The following is a 25,153-nucleotide window of genomic DNA, read 5'->3' as shown; positions in this document are numbered from 1 at the left end:
GCACATATAGCTACTCAGGGGAGGTCCAGGAATTAAATGACCCCCACTTTAGCTCTCTATTTTTGGCATAGCGACACTCCCTTCCTTTTTCATGCTTTATATTTTGGCTTCCAGCAGCAGCTGTGTAAGCAGTTTGGCAGTGCGCCCTGTTTTGAGGTAACATTCTGGTATTGCTACTCCCAGAAGGATCACCTCCAGGTCTTGGGAAGTTTACGATTGGTTGTGTTCTCAATGATACATATAATCTTTGCCCAGAAGGCCTGTTTTAATTTAAAAAAAAAAAAACCTTCTGCCAACTCTGAGTATTCCTTGAGCCATCAGGGACACATCTGATTGTTGTTGAATAGCTTACATAAACATGAGTAAAAAAGCATGAATCTTCCACAATCACTTAATTTTGATAAGGTTTCAGTCAAAATGAATGTCTAGTGACGATACATGTGAACGAAGTCTGATTGAATTAATTTGATTCCAGACAAGTTGTTGCATGGCACAGACCGTACTGCGTGGACCTCGAGGAAAGCACTTTCTCACATCTGCGAACCTTCCTTGAAAGATACTGTGAGAAAATCAACAACGAAATCCCTCCTCTTCCTTTCCCCTCATCAAGGTATGTTTTGTGCTTGAAGATATGTTCAACTTTGTAGATGCTGAAAGATTGTATGAATTGGCATATTTTCTTGCGTGAGTGAAACTTGGTGTGCAATTACTTGACACTTTTTAGGCTCTTCTTTTGAGGCTACTTGAGTTGACACTATAGATCATAAAGGGCACCTTGTGAGTTACTTTCTCATGAGACTGGTGGGTAAGTGCAATGACCTACCTGCCTTTACAGCTGCCTTGCTACCCCTGCCATGTCTGGATTCTGAGTAGTGTTCCTTACCACTGAATGAAAACGTCACTGCAGGATGCAAACATTCAAGTTGCAAGCTACTAGCCAGCCATACAAAGTTACTTGCTACTCAATTCTCTACATACACACAGCACACCACTTCTTAGTCGCCAAATATGACTAGCCTGTAGCAAGTGCAAATTTATTTTGATTTCTCCATTGCCGTATCATTTGGTTGGTAGAGTAGAAGAGCTATAAGCAGTTTCTTGCTTGAGAGGAGTTGTGTCCTTTGAGTATTTCACTTATGTGCTTATACTGGGAATCATAGCAGACCAGACTGTAGGGTGTATTGAAGGCTATAGCAGAGTGAGAAAAAACTCTCAACTGTATTATTCACCAGCATATTGGGTATGAATTATGTGCATTGGTATTGTTTTTCTATAAAAGGTTGAACGCCATTTTCCTCCCGCATTTATTTATTAGCATTTATAAAGCACGCATCAGCCCTGAGGCATCGTGGCGCTGTTGGAGATACTTGCTGGTTACAGAGCACACAAATACTTAGTTACATGATATACAGTGTTAAAGAGAGGACAGGAACATAGAGTAAGGGTGGCAGCCCGGAAAAGGGAGCTGGTGGAGGGGTGGAGCAGGGGGGTGTTAATTGAAAAGTGTGGTTTTGAGGGTTTTGCAGAAGGTAGTGAGGGAGGTTTCAGCTCTGAGTGCTTTGCACTCTAGCTACATTTGTTGTTCTCCATTTTAATGATACTCCTTTTATTGGCCCTTTGAAGCATCATGTCAGTACTGCTGATATTCACACTTGCAACGTCCAAGATAGCCCCATGTAAGAGGCACACATAACAAGTGAGCATCCAAGAACTGTTAAGCCTTGTTAATACAGACTGTTTTTTAAGTTGTACCCAATTTGGTGTAGTGCTGCACAAGTGTTGGGCGGTGTGTTGGCGACGGACCTATGATATGGCATTTATAACACGCCTATACACCTATTGTGTGGCTCCAGTTCTTTTTCGACTTGGAAAGATGTGTGGTCTCTGTACCTTTATGGGTTTTCACACCTTATTCCTTTAAATGGCACTGTGTCCGCAAAGCAAGCGCTGGTCGGCAGTTCCGGGTTTTGAAGAGGAAGCTGCAGAGTTTGCTTTGGAAGACTTGCATGTCAACGGCGCCCATTGCGCACAGCCTTGCATCATTCATTGGGGCGCGGTGCATGGTAAGCTGACATATCAATATTTAAGAGAGCAGCTCTTCAGTGGCTGCTTACAGCTTCGCCATTGTTCCAGTGTTCTAGAAACACTGGAACACGGAGGTGCTGCCTAACCGATAAGCTATACTGGCACTGAGCATAAAGTGTTTCTAATCTAGACAACGGCTTGAGACTTATTGTTCATTATGGTGTGCTGCGTACCACATTTAATACAACACGATTCATCATTGGTACACTCGTAGAAATTTGATGAATGTTCAACGTTGTATTTCTTTTTAATGTGGAGTACTACAGTTTGACTGTTTTCTGACTGCTTTAACAAGACTCACTGGCCTAAAGTGATTTTTGATCTATATCTTTCTTTGCCACTCTATATATCACTGTTGGTGCTGACACAAAAGAAATTAATAACATACCGGGAAAAGTAAGATTGAGGCAAAATAAAGTATCTACTAATACGACTGGGAAAGCACTATGTTTAAAACTACCCATCACCGGTACACCCTGTAAGAAAGCCGCTCATAGGAATCTGCCACAGACCTTCTTCCTGACAGTCGGCACATTTGGAAAAGGTTACAGTTCAAGCTGACGTCCACAAAAAGGTGTCCAGATCTTGCATTAGGAGTAGCAACGACTATCTTATTTCGAATCCTTTAATGGTTGCCCTCTACAATAACTCTACTTGAAAGCTCTGTTATACCTTTAAAAGACTCTTGGAAATGAGAACGAACTAGACAGTTGTGTGGCACTTGATACAACAAGATCACAAAATAATGTAGGTCACACAATAAGTCCATCGAGCAAAATATTAGCCTGCCCATTATACCATCTGGAACTCGATGCCTCCCAGAATTTAGATGAGACTAATGGAGGCGTGGAAGAGACGCATGAGATAGTGGAAACCCAGACAAATCAGCTTGAAATACAGACCCAACTTGTGTGTATTCAATTTGCCATGAAAGTCTTATTAAAATCGTGTGTGAAGATTTTGGAGGAGACTACCCAAGTCATGGCTCGGAAATGTATACTGTTTTGATGATGAAGCACTGAACAAGCTAATTGCTTAGGTGGAGCTGCATACTCCCCTGCTCAATCTGTGCAGGCGGTTAAATTCCTGCAGGAAGCTGATCCACCGAATGCGGTTAGCACAGTGGAAGAATTGAATCATGAACCAGCAGACGATTCCACCATCTATCTTACAAGACATCAGTGGAGACTACGGAGGCGTCGGCAAAAATCAAATGTAAACACTAAAATGCTGGTTAGTGTGTAAGAGTGCAAATGATACTTCTAAAGATAATAGTGATATAGTTGAAGAAGGAAAAGACCACCTTTCCAAATCCTAAAGGTATTTTGACAAGTTGGCTACTTGATGGTAAGCAGGCCGACAAAGTTGAAGAACACTCTCTTACAGGTATTATGGAGCTTTCTGTGTCTGTAATTAATTATCCGATCCATAACAAGAAGTCGGTGGCAGTAGAAATGGTGCATATAACGGAGTCTGCGTATCGAACTGCTAACAAGTACAAACCGGTGTCAGTAAATAAATGTCTGGGCCCTACTTTCACTATTAAGAGATTGGCAAATGGCCCGACATTCAGTAACACTCATGTTAATAGATCAGCGTTTTTGGGAGATTTTAAGATCGCTGTTAGCACTTTGTATTCTTGACTCCAAAGACTTGCAATATATTGAACCTTTGAAATGTAATCAACATCTAAGTCGAATTCACTGTGACACAGTAGAAACCGTGGACTGATTGGATCATACAAAAACACATTTTTGTAGTTGGGCTATGAATTGGATCCATTGGTAACAAATGACTTCAAGCATTCTGGTTCATTGGATGTTGGTAGCTTAATGGAATATATGAAACAAACTGGATATAACACAGAAAAGAATATGATACAATCACACTATAAGAGCACTTATAAGGTATATTAAAATGGGTCATAGGTTTGAATGCCTTAAAGGGTAACTCCATAAAGTGAACCTGGTCTCTTTGCTCTTGGAACACTAGAGGGTTTGGCAATTTATTAGCTGTTGGTGGCTCAGTGAGGGGACCGTTGGAAACCAATATTTATTTCATACTGTAAAGTTGGCTTACATATAGACGGCTTTTAAACATTTAAAATTTTGCACAAAAAGGGAAAAGGGGGTGGCCCTATGGGGGATTAGTCATAGGTGTAAGAAATCATATTAAAGGAATTAGAATTTATATTATCCCCGATGATCTACATGTGCTAGCAGTTGAAGTCAACTTTCCTAAAAATGAATTAAGTGTCCTTGTATTAATGTTTATGACCCACCAGGGTTTTTCCAAATGTAGCATATTGTGGAAACTATTTCACAGATTTTTAGTGGAGGCAACACTTCTGGAAAATTTTGGGTGTTATCATTGGCAGTAATTTAGACGCTCGCTGTATCAGCAGGAGATCTTGCAAACGACCTATGTATTTAGCATAAGTAAAATGGAACAAACCTAGAAAGGATCACTTTGATGTGACTTTCTCGCAGTTTAGGGTGTCATATGCTAAACGGTAGGGAAGTAGGTAATTATCCCGAGAAAATGACCTGGAAGAATGGTTCCAATACTGCAACCTTAGAATATCTATTTATAAATGAAACAGATCAATCAGAAAATTGAATGTTAGTAAAAATGATTTTAGTGATCACACTACTTTTCTTCACTGTAGTAAAACAGGATATGCTTGAATCGTACTTTAACATAGGGGATTTGAAGGTAAATGCTGGTTTGTAATAGGATCTCCTGGACGTCAAAGAGCATAGAAGATGCCCAGAGGTTTATGGCAACAAATATTAATTCAAAATTGGATCATTTAAAAAGTCTGACTTCAGATGAGAAAGAAGCTTGAATAAAAAAAGATCATGTTGGGTATTGCTATCCATAAGGGCACTATTATAGTTGTGGACAGGAAAGTTACTAAAAATCATTGTAATACACAAGTTGGGGACGCCAAAAGAGCAATGAGAAAGGAAATGGCCAAAATCAAAAAGGGCCTCCACTATGAACATAAGACGATTCAGGTGATAAACACATGTAAACAATGTGTGAAGTGGTGGAAATTCACTGGGAAGATCGGGCATTGGCAAAAATTGATACTGGTAGCTAATTCAAAAGGTTCAAGAAAAATGTGGAACATGTTAAGTAAAATGAACACCAATAAACCAAAACGTGTCACTTGCTAAATAGGTGAAAATTAATGGATAACTTGTATTAGTAAAGCCTTTTTTAGTGAACATAATTCTGAAAAAGAGATTGGCTGTACTAATCGTTGCTTTGTTTTGAGCTGCGATTCCGAAGATAGATCTAAGAAAATATTTAAATTATAAACTTCTAGAGCCCAGGGGCACAACAAGGCTCACTAACAGTCTTAAAGTCCCCTGAACAATGGACAAAGCTACCTTGGATTTTATATAAATGTTTGTAACAGTACCAAATCCCAGAGTGATGGCGCAGATCATTGCTAGTCCCTATTTATAAGAACAGTACACGCTCTGACCCATCAAACTTTAGACTATTGTCGATGTTAGATATATCGGGAAAAATCTTCACATCGCTGGTATTAGATGAACTAAGTAAGTAGTTTCTATTAATTTGCTAGATAAATTACAAATGGGCTTTAGAGAAAGCTCTAGAACAACTAATTGTTTGGCTTATGGACAACCTAATTCAGCGCGCTAAAGTAAAAGGTTCTCCATACTTGCATATAGCAATGATTGATTTTACTGCTGCTTCCCACACACTAATCCGAGATAAATTGTGGGCCGAAAGGGTGAAGTATGGCTGTCTGGATGATATTTTAAGAGCAGTCTGGCTTTTATGAGAATACTACAGTACATATCAGGATTGATTTTAGTGGTGCCATCACGCAGCCTATTAAAATCTCAATCTGAGTGAAACAGGGCTGCTTGCTGGCCCCACTTCTTTTATATTTATATAGCCGACTTTCCGTCTGTGCTTGGGAAGATAGAGAATTGCCTGCCCAAGATTAATGATGTGAGTATACTGCATTGCATACACGGACCATCTGGTCCTATGTGACCAGATGTTCACAGGCATAGAGAGAGCATTGCTCGAATTAGAAGTATGCTGAAACTAATGTTCTACAAATATGTTTTAACAAAACTAAATTGATGAATTTTGCATATAAAACTATGCCAAACCCGAAAGTCTTCATTGAGGTAAGCTTTATTGAAAGTCTCCAAATGTAAATAGCTGGGAATAGAATTATCCACAAAGAGGGATTACCTGGCTGTAATCTGTTAACTATGATAGCAAAATGTACCAGAGATTACCCTGGGATATAGTTTGAAAGGAGTCTTACTGCTCTACAAAATGTGCTTTTGCCCCCCTATGTTGTATGGGCTCGAGGCTGTTTGTATGAGCAATTTCAAATGGTTGATCATTGAGGCTAAATTCTGGAGGCGGACCTTAGGCCACGGACCAAACACCCCAATTGAAGCAATTAGTTTAGAGCTTGGATTCATCTCTTAGCCCACACTTGCATTAAGAAGGAGATGCCTCCTTTACATACAATCAAAGACAAGACCCACCTATCCACTATTAAAAATAGTAGGTGATGGTGTGGGAGACAAATATTCTCAGATGGTACAATGTACTTTTGAGGCTATAACCTGGAAGCCTATGTCAGATTCCGAGTACTATTTCTTGCAAAAAGAATTTGTGTCCAAACTGGAGAGGGTGAGATTGGACACAAAATTGTATGCATGTGCAACAACTGAACAGCTATAAAGAATTCTAATATGTATTGCACACATATAAAGTTCCCCATGGCTATTTAATCCTCTGTCTCTGCACAGATTTATTCTGCAGTTTTAAGGTTGAATAAATTACTGGTGCTGTTGAACCTTGAAATTTGCTATTCAATAGATATAAAGGACAAAATGTGTGGTGTCTGCAGAATAAGAGGTAAAGTGGAAACGGCACGTCATATTTTGCAGAATGGTGATTAAACGACTCCCTATATATGACCAAGCTGGGCCTTTTTGTGAGTAATTACGAGAGCATTGAGTGATGCATTCTGGGGTTACTGTCTAAATACCTCCAGTAAATTCTTTCACATTGCACTTTATTCTGTATGGCTAAAAGTGGAGGCTCTGCTATTGACAAAAAAAATGAAAACTTTGCGGATATATTCTGATTTTTGTTTAGAGACTAGGAGATTATGTAATTGTCCATCTTTTTTCTTCATGCTTTTACATTGACTTCACTGTATATAAATTAACTTATTAGTATTTTAGTCTGGTTAAAAATATATAAATGTATGTTTGTAATAGTTGCAGTGTCTTTTAATTGTTATACATAATGTGAAATGTTCTATGAACTAAAACACATTAAAATAACATTTTGAAAAATAAATAAAATTGTACCAATAGGTTGCCTGGCTCCTCACACAACACATTTTTAAGCAGTTCCAAATATTGGCTGCTTGAATGGAAATGGTAGTTTTCTAAATGTGATGTTTGAAATAATCTGAAAACTAGTGCATTCAATGCAGTTGAGATGGGAGCAGTGGCAGTTTAACACTTCTTCGTGGACGACTGATCTCTATTGGATTTATTGCTGAGCTTCTCACCCTCCTGAAAGGAAGCTACTAAAGCTGCGGACCACACGCATACCACATGCATGCAAGTGCGTTCAAGTGCAGTTCAGCTTGTTGACTTGGTTGCACAATGAGTGGCAACTTGTACATTATGCCAGCGATCCGAAAACCTTTGCAGCTGCGCAGTGTGATTAGAGTTTATAAAAGTTGAGAAACGGATGCCAGTAGAAGTTTCAAGAGATGTGTGCATGAATCAAGATATAAGCTTACTCGACCGTTGATGGAATTGCTTATGCTGTGGACGAAAGTAGGGGACTGGTAAAACAACGCTCAGATAAGTAAAATTAGTTGTTTTGCAGCCCTTGTCACTGCCTCAGCTAATCACCCCCAATGCTGACCAGATGATAGATATGGTACCTGAAAGTAACAAGATAGAAATTCAGAGTCGGGGGAAATCTCTATTGTTCGTCCCATAGATTTTTAAGACATCAGAGGTAGTTAGCTTATATCAACAGCTTATCGTAAAACACACATTAAATCAAAACTGTGATTAATACATGGTTAATAATTTATTAATAGCTTCAATTAAGAAAAATACATTTGGTTCGGTAAGAAAACGAAAGCACAATTGCTGTCGCTAGAGAAACACACTGTAGTCGTGACATAAGAGCTTAAATCAAGTTAGGTGTATTGTGTTAACGTTAGATAGGTCTTTGACTTGTAACAGTATTAACCATATTACAGCAAACAAAACTCATATTATTTGAGTACTACGTTCATCTATCTAGTCAGTTCTTGCCTAGAAGGAGAAAACTCAACATGTTTCAGTTCTCTTAGGGTTATTACGGAACTTTCTTCAGGAGATATTCTTCAGTTGTAGAAACATTAGTGAGTGTCAGTCGTCGTTCTTGATAGCAGTGTTAAACATCAAATTTTCGTGTTTGAGCTGCAGCTAGTTCAGCAGCTGTGAGTGGACTTGTAGAGGTAGGGTCCTGAATGGAGCAGGTTTTCAGTCCTCTAGTTTTGCTGGTGACTTCGTTTTGAGTCAATTTGCAACCTATTTTAATAGGACTGGAGAAGAAACACTACGGCGTGCAGACTATTCAAGGATTTTGTCTTTGTGAGGTTCTGATAGGTAGAATAACTCTTCTATTTAGTTGGATGATAAGCTGTATTGGTACAGCTTATTTTCTTAACTGTCATTCACAGGTGATGGTTTTCATTGTAGCGATATATTACTCTGCTTCGGATTTTCTTACTTTGAGCAATTCACCCTCAGGTTGCGAAGTTTAGATAGTTACATTTTGCGGTTCTGTTGGTTAGGACTTCTACTCATGTGGATTTCGGGTAGAAAATAACAATTTCGCTGTAACGCAATGGATTATCCCGTTCGTACAGTCTTCTTTCTTCAACAGATTCAAAAGCCCCATAGATAACCATCCCCTACTGAACATTATTTTATTTATAAGGCGCTGAAGCCCACAGGCATCAGGGTGCACCAACATAGACACAAGTGAGACGGACACAAAGCAGACGAGACACCAAGAGCTCCAGCAGGATTAAGAGCAGAAAGGGATTTATTCAAAGAGGAACGTTTTTAGTTTACGACGAAAGCTGAGATGGTTTTCCTCACGTCTCAGATTAGAAGGAAGGGCGTTCCATATTTTCTCCAGCATGAGGTCTGGCATGGATTCACATGCTCATGAATATTCCCCGTCGTCAGGCTGGGAATCCTCGGTAAAGAAAAAACCAGTATCAGTTTTGTTTCTGATCTGTCTTTCGTAGTAGTAACCAATCACTGGTCTCTGCGTCATACTGACCACAGCCAATGACTGCCCTCTACCTAAGCCCCGCCTCTGGCAGCCATCTTCAGATTTTTACCGCACGTTCATGTGTTGGGATCCTCGTGCTATTGCTCTCGAGCGTTAGTGCTATTTTTTCACGTTTTTTCTCAAAAACTTCGTTTTTTCCGGTCAAAAGAGCCTCAAGCTCCACCGACTCTCCATCCGATCAACGGGGACCCGTGTCGGATTCGTCCACGCCCCTCAAGGGTGAAGATTCGTCGAGCTACGCTTTTGGAGGACTCCAGAAGTTTCTCAGGCCCATCTCGGTCATGGCCCAGGAGAAGGGAAGCTCGACGCCCGGAAAGCTTTCAGGGTCTGCCCTGGATGCCAGCTGCAGAATGTCTTTAAGGAAGACAAACACTCCTTTTGTCTTTACTGCCTACATGAGGACAAGACGCACGTGGAGAAGGACTGTGCGTTTTGCGGCAACATGTCGGAGCGGACCACGAAGGACCACCATCAACGTCTCGCCAACTGGCTGGAAGGGAAGAGCCCGTCCGGCGAGAAGAAGAGGAAGAAATCCGAGCGGTCTTCTAAGACCTTTGAGGACGCCCCGGCGACGGGGGTCCAACATAAGGCCAAGCACCGCGAGTCCGCTGGAACCGGGAGCGCCGAACGGTCGGGCTCTACGGGCGCCAGGCAGGGCGCACCCTCCCCGGCACCATCAACCACGAGCCAACGCTCTGGGTCGGGTAAGAGGAAGGCCGAGCACCCGGCGAAGCTCCTGGAGAGGCCCCGGTCGAGCTCGAAGGCGGAGGGGGAGCGAGGCAGTGTCCCCCCCTCCCCCTCAAGGAGAAGGCGGTGAGCGCACCTAAGGTGGTGAAAGCCTTAATCCATCCGGCCAAGGCCTCTATCGAGACAGTCGCGGCGGCCCTGGCTCAGCCTGTGGAGGCTACACCAGTGGTGGCGACCTCGGGGCTCAGAGTCTCCCTGCCACCGCGGAGGGAGTCCTCTTTTATGCCCATCGACAGGACCCCTGTGAAACCTCCGACGGAGAAGAAAAAGGGGGGGCAGGAGGTCGTCGTGGATTCGTCCTCAACCTCTGAGGAAGAACTGATCGAGGTCTTAAGCCACGGTGTTGGTGTGGAAGAAGACCAGCCCATCGGGAGGGATCCCGACGCAGGAGACGATGACATCGTCGAGGGTACCGACGGGGCCCCTGACCGCCCGTCGGATTCCCCTCTGCCAGTGCCGCAAGACAACTCGGCGGCCATTTTGTTGGCTATACAGTCCTTATGCTCAGAGATAAGGACGAGACTGCCGTTACCAGTGGAGGAACCACTCCCGTCGGGGGACCCGGAACCAGGCCCTTCGGGCAGCCCCCCTCTTAAGAAAAGAAGGATTCACCCTCCACCTCCTTTTCAGCCGTTGCGCCCCGTTCAGCCCTCCTCCCCGTCCACGACTCGAGGGGATGATACGGGGACTGACACGGCCGCGACGGGTACGGACGACAAGGTGTACGACGAGGATCTGCCGTCGTCTCCTCCCACCCGGGCTTCCCCGCCCGACGAGATTGGATCTTTTCACTCCATGATCGCCAGGGCATCCGAGCTCTTCCAGCTCTGCCCGGAGGAGAAGAAGGAAGGTTTCCTTTATCAGCGGCGCGAGGCCAAGAGGAAGACGGTCCTCGCGGTACCTTTACTGGACGATATTTGGGATGAGGGCCTAGCCCTCCTCAAGAACCCATCCACGACGCCGAGAAGAAGTACCGGGTCCCGGACGCGGCCCCCTTGTGCCTCCGGGCACAGCCTACCTCGGACTCTGTCGTCTCCGCGGCGGCCAGGAAGAAAGCGGGGGGGGTGCGGCCTCCACGTCGACTTCCCCGCCGGACGGCGAGGGAAAGAAATTGGACACGATGGGGTGCAGGGTCATCTCGTCTGCAGCGACGACGATTAAGGCGGCTAACGCCTTGGCTATCGTAGCCCGCTACGACAGGGAGCTGTGGTACAAACTGGCTCCCCTGCTGGACTTCCTACCGGACGACAAGAGGGCGGATGCCCTGGAGATCTTGCAGGAAGGTGAGGTGGCGTCGGACCACGCCATCACGATTGCGACGGACATCGCCGACACTGGATTTCGCCAGTTGGGCAATGGCGTGTGCCTTAGGCGGCGTGGATGGCTCAAGGCTACTGACTTCCGTCAAGACGTACAGACCAGAGTCCTGGACATGCCGTTCGATGGGAACAACCTGTTTGGGAAGACAGTGGACGATTCCCTTCAAGCCATTAAAGCGGACACGGAGACGGCCCAGGCGCTCGGGGTTCTCCAGCAACGGAGGCCGCCCTTTCGGAGCGGCGGAGGCAAGGGTGCCTCCAAAGGTTCCGGCAGCGGATTTTCCACCTACCGTCAAGCGGCCCGTTCGTCGTCTCAGGAAGCTTACAGGGGACGAGGCAAGTCAGGCAGACCCCGCCGTCGTCGCCAAGGAGGTCAAGGCGGCAAAGCCTCGTCTAAGCAGGATTGAACCGGCCGTGGGGTCGGGCCCCCACCGAAGCACCCCGGTGGGAGGCCGGCTGGCGAGCTTCGTCAGCGTGTGGGAGTCCATCTCCACCGACCGTTGGGTGCTGGACGCCCTAGCCCAGGGCCACGCGCTCGAATTTCAAAGAAGGTGCCCGCGCGTCCCCCTGTGGCCAGGAAAGAGCTTCACGTCCCTCAGCTTCTCCGGGAGGTAAAGGCGATGCTCAGGAAGGGCGCCATCGAACTCGTCCCAAAGAGGCTTCGTGGCTCCGGAGTTTACTCAAGATACTTCCTCGTGAAGAAGAAGACGGGAGGATGGCGCCCCATCCTAGACCTACGACGGCTGAACAAGTTCATCAAGGCACAGAGGTTCCGGATGGTCACCCTCCAGCACGTCCTGGGGCAGCTGGAGGAGGGCGACTTCCTGTCGTCGTTGGATTTGGAGGTTGCCTACTTCCATATTCCCATCCTAAAGGGGCACCGAAAATTTCTCAGGTTCGTGGTCCAAGGGCGTCACTATCAGTTCAGAGCCCTTCCCTTCGGTCTACGGTCGGCTCCCAGGGTATTCACCAAGTGCCTTGCACCAGTGGCGGCGCAGCTGCCCCGAGAGGGGATCCACGTCTACCCCTACCTGGACGACTAGCTCATCCGAGCCAAGACGAGGGAGCTCGCCGTGAAGCACACGGCAAGGACCGTCCAACTTCTCACGGACCTGGTATTCTCCGTGAACTACGCCAAGTCCCACCTGGTACCCGCGCAAGACGCACTGTTTCTGGGAGCGAAGCTCGACACAGTGTCCCTTCTGGCCTCCCCGTCGGAGGAAAGGACCAGGGCCATCCTGGGCAAGGTACAGCGGATGTTGGTTGCCGACGCGGCCAAGGTGAGGTCCATCAAGTCCCTCCTCGGAATGATGTCTTCTTGCATCTACCTCATTCCCATGTGCAGGCTCTGGATGCGCCCGTTGCAGGAGTTCCTGGATGCGCGCTGGATCCAAACGACGGGCGACTTTGAGGAGAGGATCACACTCGACGAGAGTTTCCGACGAGCGATCCGGTGGTGGGGCACCCGCGCGCATCTGACGGCGGGCATGGACTTCCAGACCCCAGGCCACCAGGAGACAGTGACCACGGATGCCTCCCTGGAAGGGTGGGGAGCGCACCGAAAATCTGCACGCGAGAGGCCTTTGGCTCCCGACGGAGAAGTCCCTCCATATCAACGTCCTGGAGCTCCGTGCAGTGTTTTGGGCCCTCAGATCCTTCCTTCCGTCCCTCAAGGGCAAGGTGGTGAGGATCTTCACCGACAACACCACCACCATGTTTTACATCAGGAGACAGGGCGGAACCAGGTCCCCAGCACTGTCCAAGGAGGCGCAGGACCTGTGGCATTGGGCCGTCGCCCAAAGGATGTTTCTGGTGCCGTTTCATCTGGCAGGGATAAAAAACACCATCGCCGACTCACTCAGCAGGGAGCTGCGCTTGTGCCACGAGTGGGAACTACGGCAGGATCTAGTGGATCGCCTCTTCCGACGGTGGGGCACACCCCAGATCGACCTGTTCGCGACGGCGACGAACTCCAAGTGCCGGAGGTTCGCCAGCAGGTTTCCCCAGCCGAGGAGCATGGGCGATGCTTTCTCGTTCCCCTGGGAAGGCCTGTTCCTATACGCGTTCCCTCCACTGCCACTGCTGATCCGGCTCATCAACCAGCTCAAGAGGTCACGGTGCAGGATGATCCTCGTCGCACCTGCGTGGCCGAGGCAGATATGGTTCCCGGACCTTCTGGACTTGTCAGCGTCCCCGTCAATCAAGCTGCCAGTGGACGCGGATCTGCTCTCCAGGGAAGGAGGCGCCATCCTCCACCACGACCCGAAGTCGCTGAACTTGCAGGCCTGGCTCCTGCAGCGCTAGAGTTTGGAGGATACGACATACCGGCCGACTGCAGAGAGATTCTTGCAAAGGCCAGGGCGTCCTCGACTCTTAAATGCTACGGACACAAATGGAAGAGGTTCTCTGTCTGGTGCCACGCACAGAAGATTAACCCTCTAAGGATTACGGCTCCCCAAGTACTGCCGTACCTGTTGACGCTGGCCAAGGCTGGACTGGCACACGCGTCCATCAAGATTCATCTTGCTGCGATCTCCCGATACACCAGAACCACGGGGCGGACGTCCTTGTGGTCTCATCGTCTCGTGAAAGAGTTCATGAAGGGACTGTTCAGATCGTTCCCGCCGGTGAAGGCTCCGGCCCCGGCGTGGGAGCTTAACGTGGTGCTGACCAAGCTCATGGGACCTCCGTTCGAGCCTCTGCACTCTGCCCCGTTGAAGTTCCTGTCGTGGAAAACAGCGTTTCTTGTGGCCATCACCTCCGCACGACGAGTGGGAGAGATCCAGGCCTTATCTTGCAAGCCACCATACTTGACTTTTCACGACACGAGGGTGGTGCTCAGGACGCACCCCTCATTCATGCCCAAGGTGCCGTCGGAATTCCACCTCAACGAACCCTTGGTGTTGCCTGTGTTTTTCCCATCGCCTTCGTCGCCGGCTGAGAGGACTTTGCACTCGCTTGATGTGGCTAGAGCGCTGAAGTTCTACGTGGACCGCACAAAGTGTTTTCGGAAGACGTCACAACTCTTTGTGAACTTTGGACCTGTCAATCAGGGGAAGGCTCTCTCGAAGGCTTCCATTTCCAGATGGCTCTCCGGCTGTATCATGTACTGTCATCGGTTGGCAAACCGACCGCTGCCTGGCCGTCCGAGAGCCCATTCCACCAGAGCGATCGCAGCTACCACGGCGTTCCTATCTGGTGTGCCCCTGCTGGACATATGCAGGGCTGCTACGTGGAGGTCGACGCACACCTTCACGAAATTCTACTGCGTCGATCGGGATTCCAGGGAGGAGTCCAGGGTCGGCCAAGCAGTGCTGCGCAACCTGTTCGCCTGAGGTGAGCCTGGTGAGGAGGTAAGATTGCTTAATGTTGAGTTTGATGTAATGCTTAATGTTGAGCCTTTGCCACCTCCCGTGGTTGTGCATGTGTGTACTGCTATGTATTCTTTATTCATGAGCATGTGAATCCATGCCAGACCCCATGCTGGAGAAGGAACAAGTTACTTACCTGTAACTGTTGTTCTCCAGCATGGGTCTGGCATGGATTCACATGCGAACCCTCCCGCCTACCCCTCTGCGGCTCTTCACTTGGTCATACTGCCACTTCACGTGCTTCCAAATCTGAAGATGGCTGCCAGAGGCGGGGCTTAGGTAGAGGGCAGTCATTGGCTGTGGTCAGTATGACGCAGAGACCAGTGATTGGTTACTACTACGAAAGACAGATCAGAAACGAAACCGAGTTTTTTCTTTACCGAGGATTCCCAGCCTGACGACGGGGAATATTCATGAGCATGTGAATCCATGCCAGACCCATGCTGGAGAACAACAGTTACAGGTAAGTAACTTGTTCCTTAACTGCCACAACTGCAAAGGATTTACCTAGGCCATTAGTCTGATTGAAACAAAAATCTTACTAACCCCATTTTGGAGGAGCACACACATCTAATCGGGACATAGGGTAGAATCATGGATTTAAGGTAAGCAGGGGAGGTGCCATAAAGACAGTTGCGTACCAATATCACTGCTTTGAAGAATATACGAGCGGTGATGGGAAGCCAGTGGAGTTCTTGCCTACTCTTAGAGATGTGGTCCCACTTCGATTTGCTTTTGACAATTCTAACTGCGTCGTTCTGGGCAATTTTACGTTTAGACAAGCATTTCTTATTAGCTCCCATCAAAAGTGAGTTACAATATTCTAGTCTAGACAAGATTTATATGTCTCAGTCTGTAAAGAGAATCTATAGGTGAGTTTAATCAGTCGAAAAACCCCTCTAAGATGATCTCTTCAGAAAGTATTATTGGCTTTAGGCCCTCTAATGCTTCTAATCTGTCCCCTGACTTGGCAAAAAGTGTTTCTGCCTCTTCACCGGTTTGATACTTCAATCAGTTCTTCCAATTCTTCTGATGAGGAAGACGAGATATGTTCAGAGTCATTGATTATACTGAAAGCGCTCTTTTTGTCATTTAACAATTTATTCAAAGAGCTGCAAATTCTGAAGATTGGTCTCACTAAATTGGTGGACGTGGTTCTCTGCTTACCCCCGATTGAGTCATCAGGAAATCGTAGACTATGAAAATAGTATGAAACCAAAGCGATCTTTCCAAGTAATTGTCTGTGTGTCGCAAGTGTGTGTGTGTGTCACAAGTAAGTGGATCTGTGTCGGTGGGTGTCGCAAGTGTGGGTGCGTTGCAAGAGTGTCACGCGTGCGCATGTTTGTGTAGGTGTGTCATCCCAACTCCTCCAGTCCCAGAGAACTCTTCGCAATCCTCTGAGTACTCGAAACCCCTGCTGCTCCCTCTACCCCCCACCCCTCTATGGTGATAGACCACTAGACAACCTCTGGTGTAGCGAGATCCAAGATGCCCTTACTGGAAAAATCATAGTTACAATCCAAAATCAGCAAGAAATGCATCAGCATAGCTGAAGCTCAACCACCTAACCCCCAGCCCCATTCGCAAACCCTCAACCCCTCCATTTGAGTTCCAACCTGTCTTGACATCTGACCTAGCAGCTATAATCAAAGGACTTGAACTGTCCAGATGCAAAGGCGACACCTGTCCAGCCCCCCTTAAGGAATGTGCAGAACACCTACTTCCCCTCATCACTGCCATTGTCAACTCTTCCTTTACCTCCTGTTCGGTACCTGCCACCCTCAGAGTGATGCGTCTCCCCTCTGCTCAAGGAACCTTCCTTAGACCCAGCCTCCCCCACCAATTACTGATCCATTACCACTGTCCCCTTGCGCCTGAAAATCGGCAAATCCACATACCTTCAAATCCAGGACTTCCTCGAATCACCCTGCATCCTGATCTCCCCCCCCCCCCCCGACACCCCCCACACCCCCCTCAGCAATTCTACTTCTGCCCCAAACATGGAACCAAAACAGCCCTCCTTGACCTTAAAAATCACCTTGATGGGGGAGTTCAAGATGGCCGCCTAGTGGAGTCGCGCGACCCTGAGCGGGCAGCACAACAAAAGGTGAATAAAATAGCATACAAACACCTACAAACCCCCGAAATTGTTCCAAAAGGGAGCACCCAGCCAGGAGACTTCACAGTCCTACTCCGCTTTGGAAGAAACGCCAAATTCGGGCGAACCCAAAACTGCGTAGATCTCGGCCCTGAGGGTGAAGAACCAAGGGAGAAACCACCCCGGCGACTGAAACGGCACCTGATGTCCAGCCGCAGTGCCGCACCAGCACTGCGAATCAAAGCCGATGCCTCCGCCCATCAATCTGGAAGCCTGATCTGGACCCGCAGCGAGGACCGGGAGGTGCGGCAGCCATCAGGGACACTAACCGAAGCTGGAGAGAGGCTGCACTCCAGCGCTAAAGGTCTGGTTCACCGCCCGCCGAACCAGGACTCAAAACACGCAACCCAAAGTAGGAAACGCAAAGGCCTTGAAGGATCGAGGATCTGGACGACCCGAAATAGAGGTACTCGGGCATGAGGTTGCAGAAGCCTTCCTCCAAGTTGGTGTTTGGGAGCGGCGGGCTAAAAAGCAAAAGCACCATCTCCCTGGATAACAAATGGAGACTGCGACAAAGAGACCCCCACAGATGCACTGAGGGTGCATTCAGGCCCTATAACGAACCCTGAGGGGGCCCACCTCAGAAGCAAGGTCGTTAAGAGCCCCGTATTAGCACGTCATACGGACCTAGAAGCCGGGTGCTATATATCTGATCCACCGGCCCCAAATTGCAAAAACCTCCTGGTGGCCGGACAGGCGACGTAACCTCTTCATAGAGGGGAAATAGATACTGCTGGCACTGAAACCACACGGGAACGTGGATATGTGACTGGAACATCGCGGACTGGGGCCTCCCAGCCTACCGACAATACTTAAGCGCCCCGCAAGCAACAAGACCTCACGGAAGACCTCACGGAACTGCTGATTGAGCCCCACACATCAACCACATTTGGAGGTCTCCCAGAATAAAGGTACACAATCACGCCCCAGGTACCCAGAGACACTCAGTAAGGGCACCAGGAGACCCATTGAACGGGCCTGGGACACAGATGCCAGGGGCAAAAGCCAATTCCAGCGCAGCAAGAACCAAATCTTCAGCTAGGTCAAGGGGCGGACAACTTGAACTCTGCTGGAAACAACACAGGGAAAGTGGCCAACAGAAGGGTAACACAGAAGAACGGAATTGTAGACAGGACACGGAAGAGACTACAAACATGATGCTAAATAAGGAGGAATTACAAGAATGCCTAAAAAGCATGGAGACTAGGATGATGGAACCCCTCCACGATCTACTGAGCACAATATGGGAGGAACTACGATCTTCCTTGCAGGAGGTGAAGGACATCTCAGAACTAGGCGAAAGAATGGACACCACGGAACGGGGACTCCCGGAGACTTCAGAAGAAGCCAAACAGAATAGTATCCTCCTTGAGCAGATTGCTAGAGCAACTCATAATCTAGAACTGCAAACAGAAGACCTCAAACAGATCGCGGAGGTCTAATATAAGAGTTAAAGGCCTGGACGAAACTATAGGGGATAAGGACCTCAAGGACACAATGCAGCACTGCTTCATTAGCATGCTCAATGGCACCCCACCAGAAGACATGGATATGGACCGAATACACAGAGTGGGACCCAAGAGAAATGAACCCAGAACCAGGCCAAGAGATGTCCTGATAGCAATGACCTTATACTCAATGAAGGAGGAGATATTGCAAACAGCACGAAAATAACAAACCGTCACTATTAACGGAAAACGGATCCAACTGTTCCAGGATCTGGCACGCTCCATGTTACACAAAAGGAGACTACTGCAGCCAATCACAAGGGCATCAAAAGACAAAGGGATCACTTACAGATGTGCTTACCCCTTTGGCCTACAGTTCATGTGAGAAGGCAGGCACCAGAGGATTTCCAACTGCGAGGAAGGAATGTCCCTGCTACAAATCGAAGTGAAGGAACCCCGACGGAACAAAGCGACACAAACTCGGAGAGAGGAAGGCCCCAGACGATGGGAATGGTCCACAAATAATAGAAGAGGAGGCACATAACCCAGTTTAAAGGGGCCCAGACCAAAGTGACACTCAATATTTGTCACCTGAGCACATCAACACTAATAAAGAATTGCCGAACAACAAACTCGGCTGAAAAGGGGAAGCTGGAACTTAAGAGGGGGAACTCAGGAAAAACACAATGGTGAGACAGAAGAAGTAAACCCGGGCGGAGAGCCGGAGGGGGAGGGGGGGCATCTTGGAACCCACATGCAGATATGGACACGTCCTGGCATGGGAGACGGAGAAGAGAATGCGGGATCCAATGCTCCGAGAACGAGAAGAGTTTGGAGAAGGCTCGACAAAGCCTTGGTCCCAGCCGGGGGGTGGGGTGGGAGGAGACTATGGAAATTATTAATGTTGATGTTTGGTTATGGAGAAAATGTTCGGGGTATGGTTCACGATAAGAGAAATCGTGGTATTTGCTATGGGGGGAAAACGCGTCCTGTGATAAGGCTGTCGATACCGAAAACATGTCTGAACTGAAAGTTCTAACCCTAAATGTGCAGGGACTAAATTCACTGGTGAAGCAGTGTTCCATTTTGGGAGCTTCAAGCGGCAATAGTCTTCTTACAAGAACCCCACTTACTCTCGATAGATGAAGAGAATGGCCCAAAGAGCATTTGCGACACAATACTTTGCTTCAGGAGGGAAGAAAACCCAAAGGAGTAGCGATTTTACTAAGCGCTGATGTAATGTTTAAAAAACTGGCCCTGTACAGTGACGAGGAGGGTAGATTCTTGCTCCTTAAGGGGGCAGTTGAATGAATCGAAACTTGGAGACATTGCCCTTAGAGCACACATGGAAGCAGTGCTGAATAACTACTTCCAAGACAATGATAATGGGGAAACAAGCTGGGGAGTGATCTGGGACGCTGGAAAGGCAGTCACCAGGGAGAACTCATATCGCAAGCTACAGCATACATAAGGGAGAGGGGGCTTATCAAGCGGAAACCGGAAATAGAACTACGGGAGGCTGAAGTGCAGCACAAAGCGAAACAAACGCCCAAAACATTCAGAGTCCTCCGGAAGGTCAGAGCCCAACTCGAGACTCATGTGGCCGACCGCAGAATCACTGTTACATACCAAACAGACATATTCTGTACATGGGGGTGATGTATGTGACTGTTGCGACGGCCCGAAAATGGCGACTTTTTTTAACCCCTTACACCACTTATATATGCGAGGGGAGACCCCCCTGCATGCCCCCCATATCAATATTATACTCTAAACCCCCCCCACCCCACATATATATGTGGTGTAAAGGGTTTAAAATAAAAAAGAATCTTCATTTTCGGCCGTCGCAATTCCCAGGTCGACATTTTTGTACGTTTCCGCAAAGCCAACAAATTCTTACCTGCCTAACTAAATAAGCAGAGGTCCTGAAGCTACGGACCGATCTCACTGCTCAACAACGATGTCAAACTTTACGCAAAAATCCTTGCAACTAGGCTGGCAAAAGTATTACCCAAAATCATCCACGAGGACCAGACAGGGTTTATCGTTGGCAGGCACACGCAGGACAATTTCTGGCGAGCGGTGGATATCGTAGACCTAGGGACTAGAACAGGACAAGTTTTCTATAGTTGCCCTAGACGCACGGCGGGCATTTGATAGCCTGGACTGGGCATATCTAAACCTAGTCCTGATGGAATTTGGCTACAATCCCACCTTTTATTAAGCTGGTACTAGCGAACTTCCAGCTCCCCTCAACTACCTTTATGGTTAATGGAAAATCCACAACAAAGATACAAATACGTAGGGGTACACGTCAGGGTTGCCCATTATCTCTCCTGATCTTCGCGATAGCAATGGAACCAGTGGCAGAAATGGTAAGACAGGACCCAGAAGTGAAAGGAGTGGTGGCTGGGGGAACAGCACACAAAATCATATTAAACGCAGATGACCTCTTACTGTTCCTTAAAGATTCCATTACCTCACTCCCCAAGGCATTGGAGAGGTTACAGGAATTCGCAAACATATCTGGGTTCACCATTAATTATACCTAATCGAAGGCCCTGAATGTAAAAGAGGCAGAGGGGCTGCCCGAAGCTATAAAGTCTCCATACCCATTAACCTGGGAACCCAAAGCCTTTGAATACCTGGGCATCCTACTAACAAAAGAACTCAAACTCCTATATGGGGCAAACATAACGCCACTATGAAGCAGTTACAAGATGACTTGCACGGATGGTACACTCAGGAGCTTTCCTGGTTCGCACGCATCGATGCACTTAAAATGACGCTATTACCCCACCTATTGTATGTAGTTGGCTCCCTCCCAGTCGAAATTCCCCCTAAGATGAGCAAAGCCTTGCAAAAAGAAGCAGTCGCCTTTGTGTGGCAGGGGAAAAAACCTAGAATACAAAAAAGGGTCCTGACTAGACCACCCCTAGTGGGAGGACTTTGGGTCCTGGACTTTGAAAGAAGGATCCCCGCAGCCCAAATAGCACCAATGCTGAAATGGATGGGTGGGACACGCTCTAACTGGGTGGATGGGAATAGAGCAGGGAGGGACAAACATTCCACTGAGAACACTACATGCACTACGAATGGTGGCCAGGGGGCAGAAGGACAGCTCCTGGAAGCTACCCGAGTGGCCCTGAGGGGATGGGATAAAGCACTCAAGAAGTGTCACGTTACAGCAGGTCTGGGACCCTTTACCCCAAAGGCACACAACCTAGATTTCACCCCTGGCATACAGGGCGGGTTCTGGGAAAACTAGGGACAAGCACAGCCAATCCATCTGAAATACTTCTTTCAAGAGGGAACCCCCTTAGTATTTGAAGACTGTAAGCAAAAATGTGGTATTGGGGAAAAAGAGAGATATGCATACATACAAATAATGCACTGGATCTCTCAGAAAGAGGTAAAGAAGGCAGCCACTAGAGCTCCGGTGGGTCTGGAGCTCACCCTCCAGGAAGGGGTACCCTCGAAAGCCCTAGCATGAATGTACAGATTACTAGATAAGGCACAAGTAGAGGACAACATCTCATACAAAGACTTGTGGGAGCGGGACTTGGGCACCCCCATTACAGAGGAGGAATGGGGACAAATATGGAAAAGAGCACAAAAGACATCCCAATGCACGGCCGTCAGACTGCATACAAGATATGCACCAGGTGGTACCTAACACCACACAGGCTCCACAAAATGAATCCCTCATACCCCCCACAAAATGAATCACTCATACCCCCTAAACCCCCAAATGCTGGAGACAATGCAGGAACAAGGGAGACTTGTATCACATGTGGTGGTCCTGTCCCAAGGCTGACGTATTGGAAAGAAGCACTGGGACATATAAAAGAAATTACAGTGAGACAACTGCCATGGGATCCAAAGGTGGTACTACTGGGAACTGTAGTAGGAATATATGCAGCGACAGGAAATAACGCTGCACTTGTTACACTATTAATAGCAGCTAGGATGACCCTGGCTCAATGATGGAAAAACCCTGAAGGCCCAGTGACAGCATGCTGGTGGGTCAAAATATTGTCCATACTAGCAATGGAAAAAGTGGGAGCCCTCAGAGGAGGGAAACATCAGAAATTCCTGGCAATATGGGACCCATTCATAGGCTTTGTTAAAGATAGGGAAGCATGGTACTTCAGGCCATGGCTAATGAGAGCAATCCTGGACTGAATCTCATAGAAAGGTGAAGTAAAGACCGGCACTATGGACAAAAGCAACAATCAATGCTGATCTCTTAACTATTCCCGTTTGGGAGGGTGGGTAAATGTTATCAATGTTATGGTTATGGTTGCACTTTGAGAATTTGCGCGCAAACTCAACTAAAGTCGCTACGATATGAAAAGTTACAGAGAATTGAGGTTGTGATATCCTGTTGATTGGTAACCTACTTGTTTGGAACTTAAAAATGAAAATACAGTTTGGTAAAAAAAAATCATCTTGACGATGACATGAATACTGGCAACCTTTCGAAGTCTTACTCCTTGACCACTCGGCCGCTTTTGACCTTGTCGATCACCAGATCCTCTGCCACCACCTCACTTCCTCTGTCTGCTTCTCCCCCAAAGCAGCCAAATAGATCCCAGCCTTCCTGGCTAACAGATCCTCCTGAGTCATTGCCGGGGATGCTGACGCCTCACCCACTCTTATCTTCTGTGGTGTCCCACAAGGCTCCTTTGTTTCTCCCACCCTCTATAACGTTTACATTAAACCCCTATTCAACCACATGGACTCTCTGGGTATCAAGCACAAGCTATGCTGATGATACCCATATCCTCATTCCCCTCTTTCCCCTCTCTGGGAACCACACTCGGGACACCACCAAAGTAAACCGCATATATCAAACCAGCCAAATCTGAATGGCCACACATAACCTCGGTCTGAACGATGAGAAAACTGAGCTACTGCTAATTGATTCCCCAGCCTGTCTTGCCAAGCTTAACTCAGCCTTCAGACACATTAACATTGATGGCCACACTATCCTGGTCACCACTTCTGTAATAACACTGGGTGTCTATCTTGACGCTTCTCTCACCATGACACACTATGTTCACCACGTCGCCTTGACCTCGGCCTATCCCACGAAGCTCATCACTGCCTGCAAACCTGATCCCTCCTCTGAAAATCATCTCGCAATCGCGTGGGTCCTCATCATGTCCAAGTTGGACTACTGCAATGCTTTACTCTGTGGCACCTCTGAGAAAAACGTGTCCAAACTACAAGTCCTCCAAAACTATGTTCTCTGTGCCGCCTTAACCATGAACGAATTTCCTTCAGCATTCTCGACATAACTCAGTGATGCCTGTTCATCAATGCACCTTCATACATCACCCAAAATGTCGAGACACATGCCCAGCAGACTCCTACAATCTACTTAAAATCACTGCCTGAGCACACCGTGATTCAAACCCAAGAGAGCTGGTGGCTCCAGCTTCCCTGTCCGCTCTACCACACTCTGGAACAATCTCCCACGTACACTTCAGGAGGAACACTCCTTCTCCCTTTTCCTGAAAAGCTTAAAACATACTTGTTTAACCAACCCCACCTTTGCTTATTAACTTTGACAGCAACAAATGTACACTGAAACGCATTGTATGTAACATTCCTACTTTATCAACTGTATGTAATAGCGCCTAGATGTCCACAGGCTTTGTGCGCTACTAGATGTGCAATGTGAGTTTCGCAATTTGTACATGTACATAGTTCACATCTCCTGTAAACTGACATCAAAGTGGCCCTGACTATCATGCAAGTTTTCACATGTATAGTAGCGTACTTGTACTAAATGTACATCTCCCACATGTAGGTGTAGAATTTGTATATAAAATGTACATCTACATGTTTGTGTACATTTTATATAGAAGCTGTTCATTCATACACCTTGTTGTACAGTTTGTATCATTCCTTCTGCGCATCTGCAGAATATAAATACATCCTACCATTAACATCTCAAAACTAGCTATGTCGATTTTCCCATTTGTTTTTCCAGTGCACCAATTCCTTAAGTAATCGACGTCTGTGCCAAAAATTGGGAAAGTTGAAGTGGGCAATTTTGTGATTTTTAGGCCGAAAACTTTCCCCCTGTGGGAAACCCCCATGTTAAAAGCGGTTTAAATGCGATTGAAGTAAATAAAAAAAAAAAAAAATGTATTTTGTGCTTGGTGGTGTTAGCCACCATATCGCCAAACCATTGGTACTGTAAAGAAAAAAGGAGAAAGGGAGTTTGGAAGCAGTGTATGGCATTGGCATGGCAACTTGCCAATGCCTCGGCGACGAAATGGCCAAAGCACCATCTGGGCCTTGACCCTCTCGCTCAAGTCTGCCGGCCTGCTGCTGTTGCCCGGTAGCTTTGTGCTCTCCGAAGTAGGAGCAAAATATCTGCACTTAACTTAGATGCCCGTTACATTTACATTTTATATGCGCCAATCCTTTTTGTCAGTTGAACGCCTGTGTACTATGTTTAAAGTACCGCGCAGAGTGATCTTTTTTTCAAGAGTGATTCTTTTTTCAAGAGGAAGCTGCAGCACAATAAAACCTTGCAGTTGAAGTTTACGGAACCTGTGCTGTTTTACTCTGGGGCACAGACTCAAACGGCACACGCTCGCCTCATCCTCTGTGGTT

At 47.1% G+C, this 25,153-nt stretch overlaps 1 protein-coding gene across 10 annotated transcripts in view; it reads left to right on the top strand.

Moving 5' to 3' along the window:
* The window catches only part of HERC1 (HECT and RLD domain containing E3 ubiquitin protein ligase family member 1), a 3,379,312-nt gene that overhangs the window by 442,993 nt on the left and 2,911,166 nt on the right, over positions 1 to 25,153 (top strand). For all 10 annotated transcript variants that reach the window (XM_069624399.1, XM_069624403.1, XM_069624396.1 and 7 more), the window contains exon 11: positions 476 to 610. In XM_069624399.1, coding sequence (XP_069480500.1) covers positions 476 to 610 — 135 coding nt within the window. The remainder of the gene's footprint in view (positions 1 to 475; positions 611 to 25,153) is intronic.

This window comes from Ambystoma mexicanum, chromosome 11 (assembly GCF_040938575.1).
Source record: "Ambystoma mexicanum isolate Mex_15411 chromosome 11, UKY_AmexF1_1, whole genome shotgun sequence".
Lineage (NCBI taxonomy): Eukaryota > Metazoa > Chordata > Amphibia > Caudata > Ambystomatidae > Ambystoma > Ambystoma mexicanum.
Note: the sequence above shows the minus strand (reverse complement) of the source record. Positions and strands in the feature narration are given on the sequence as shown.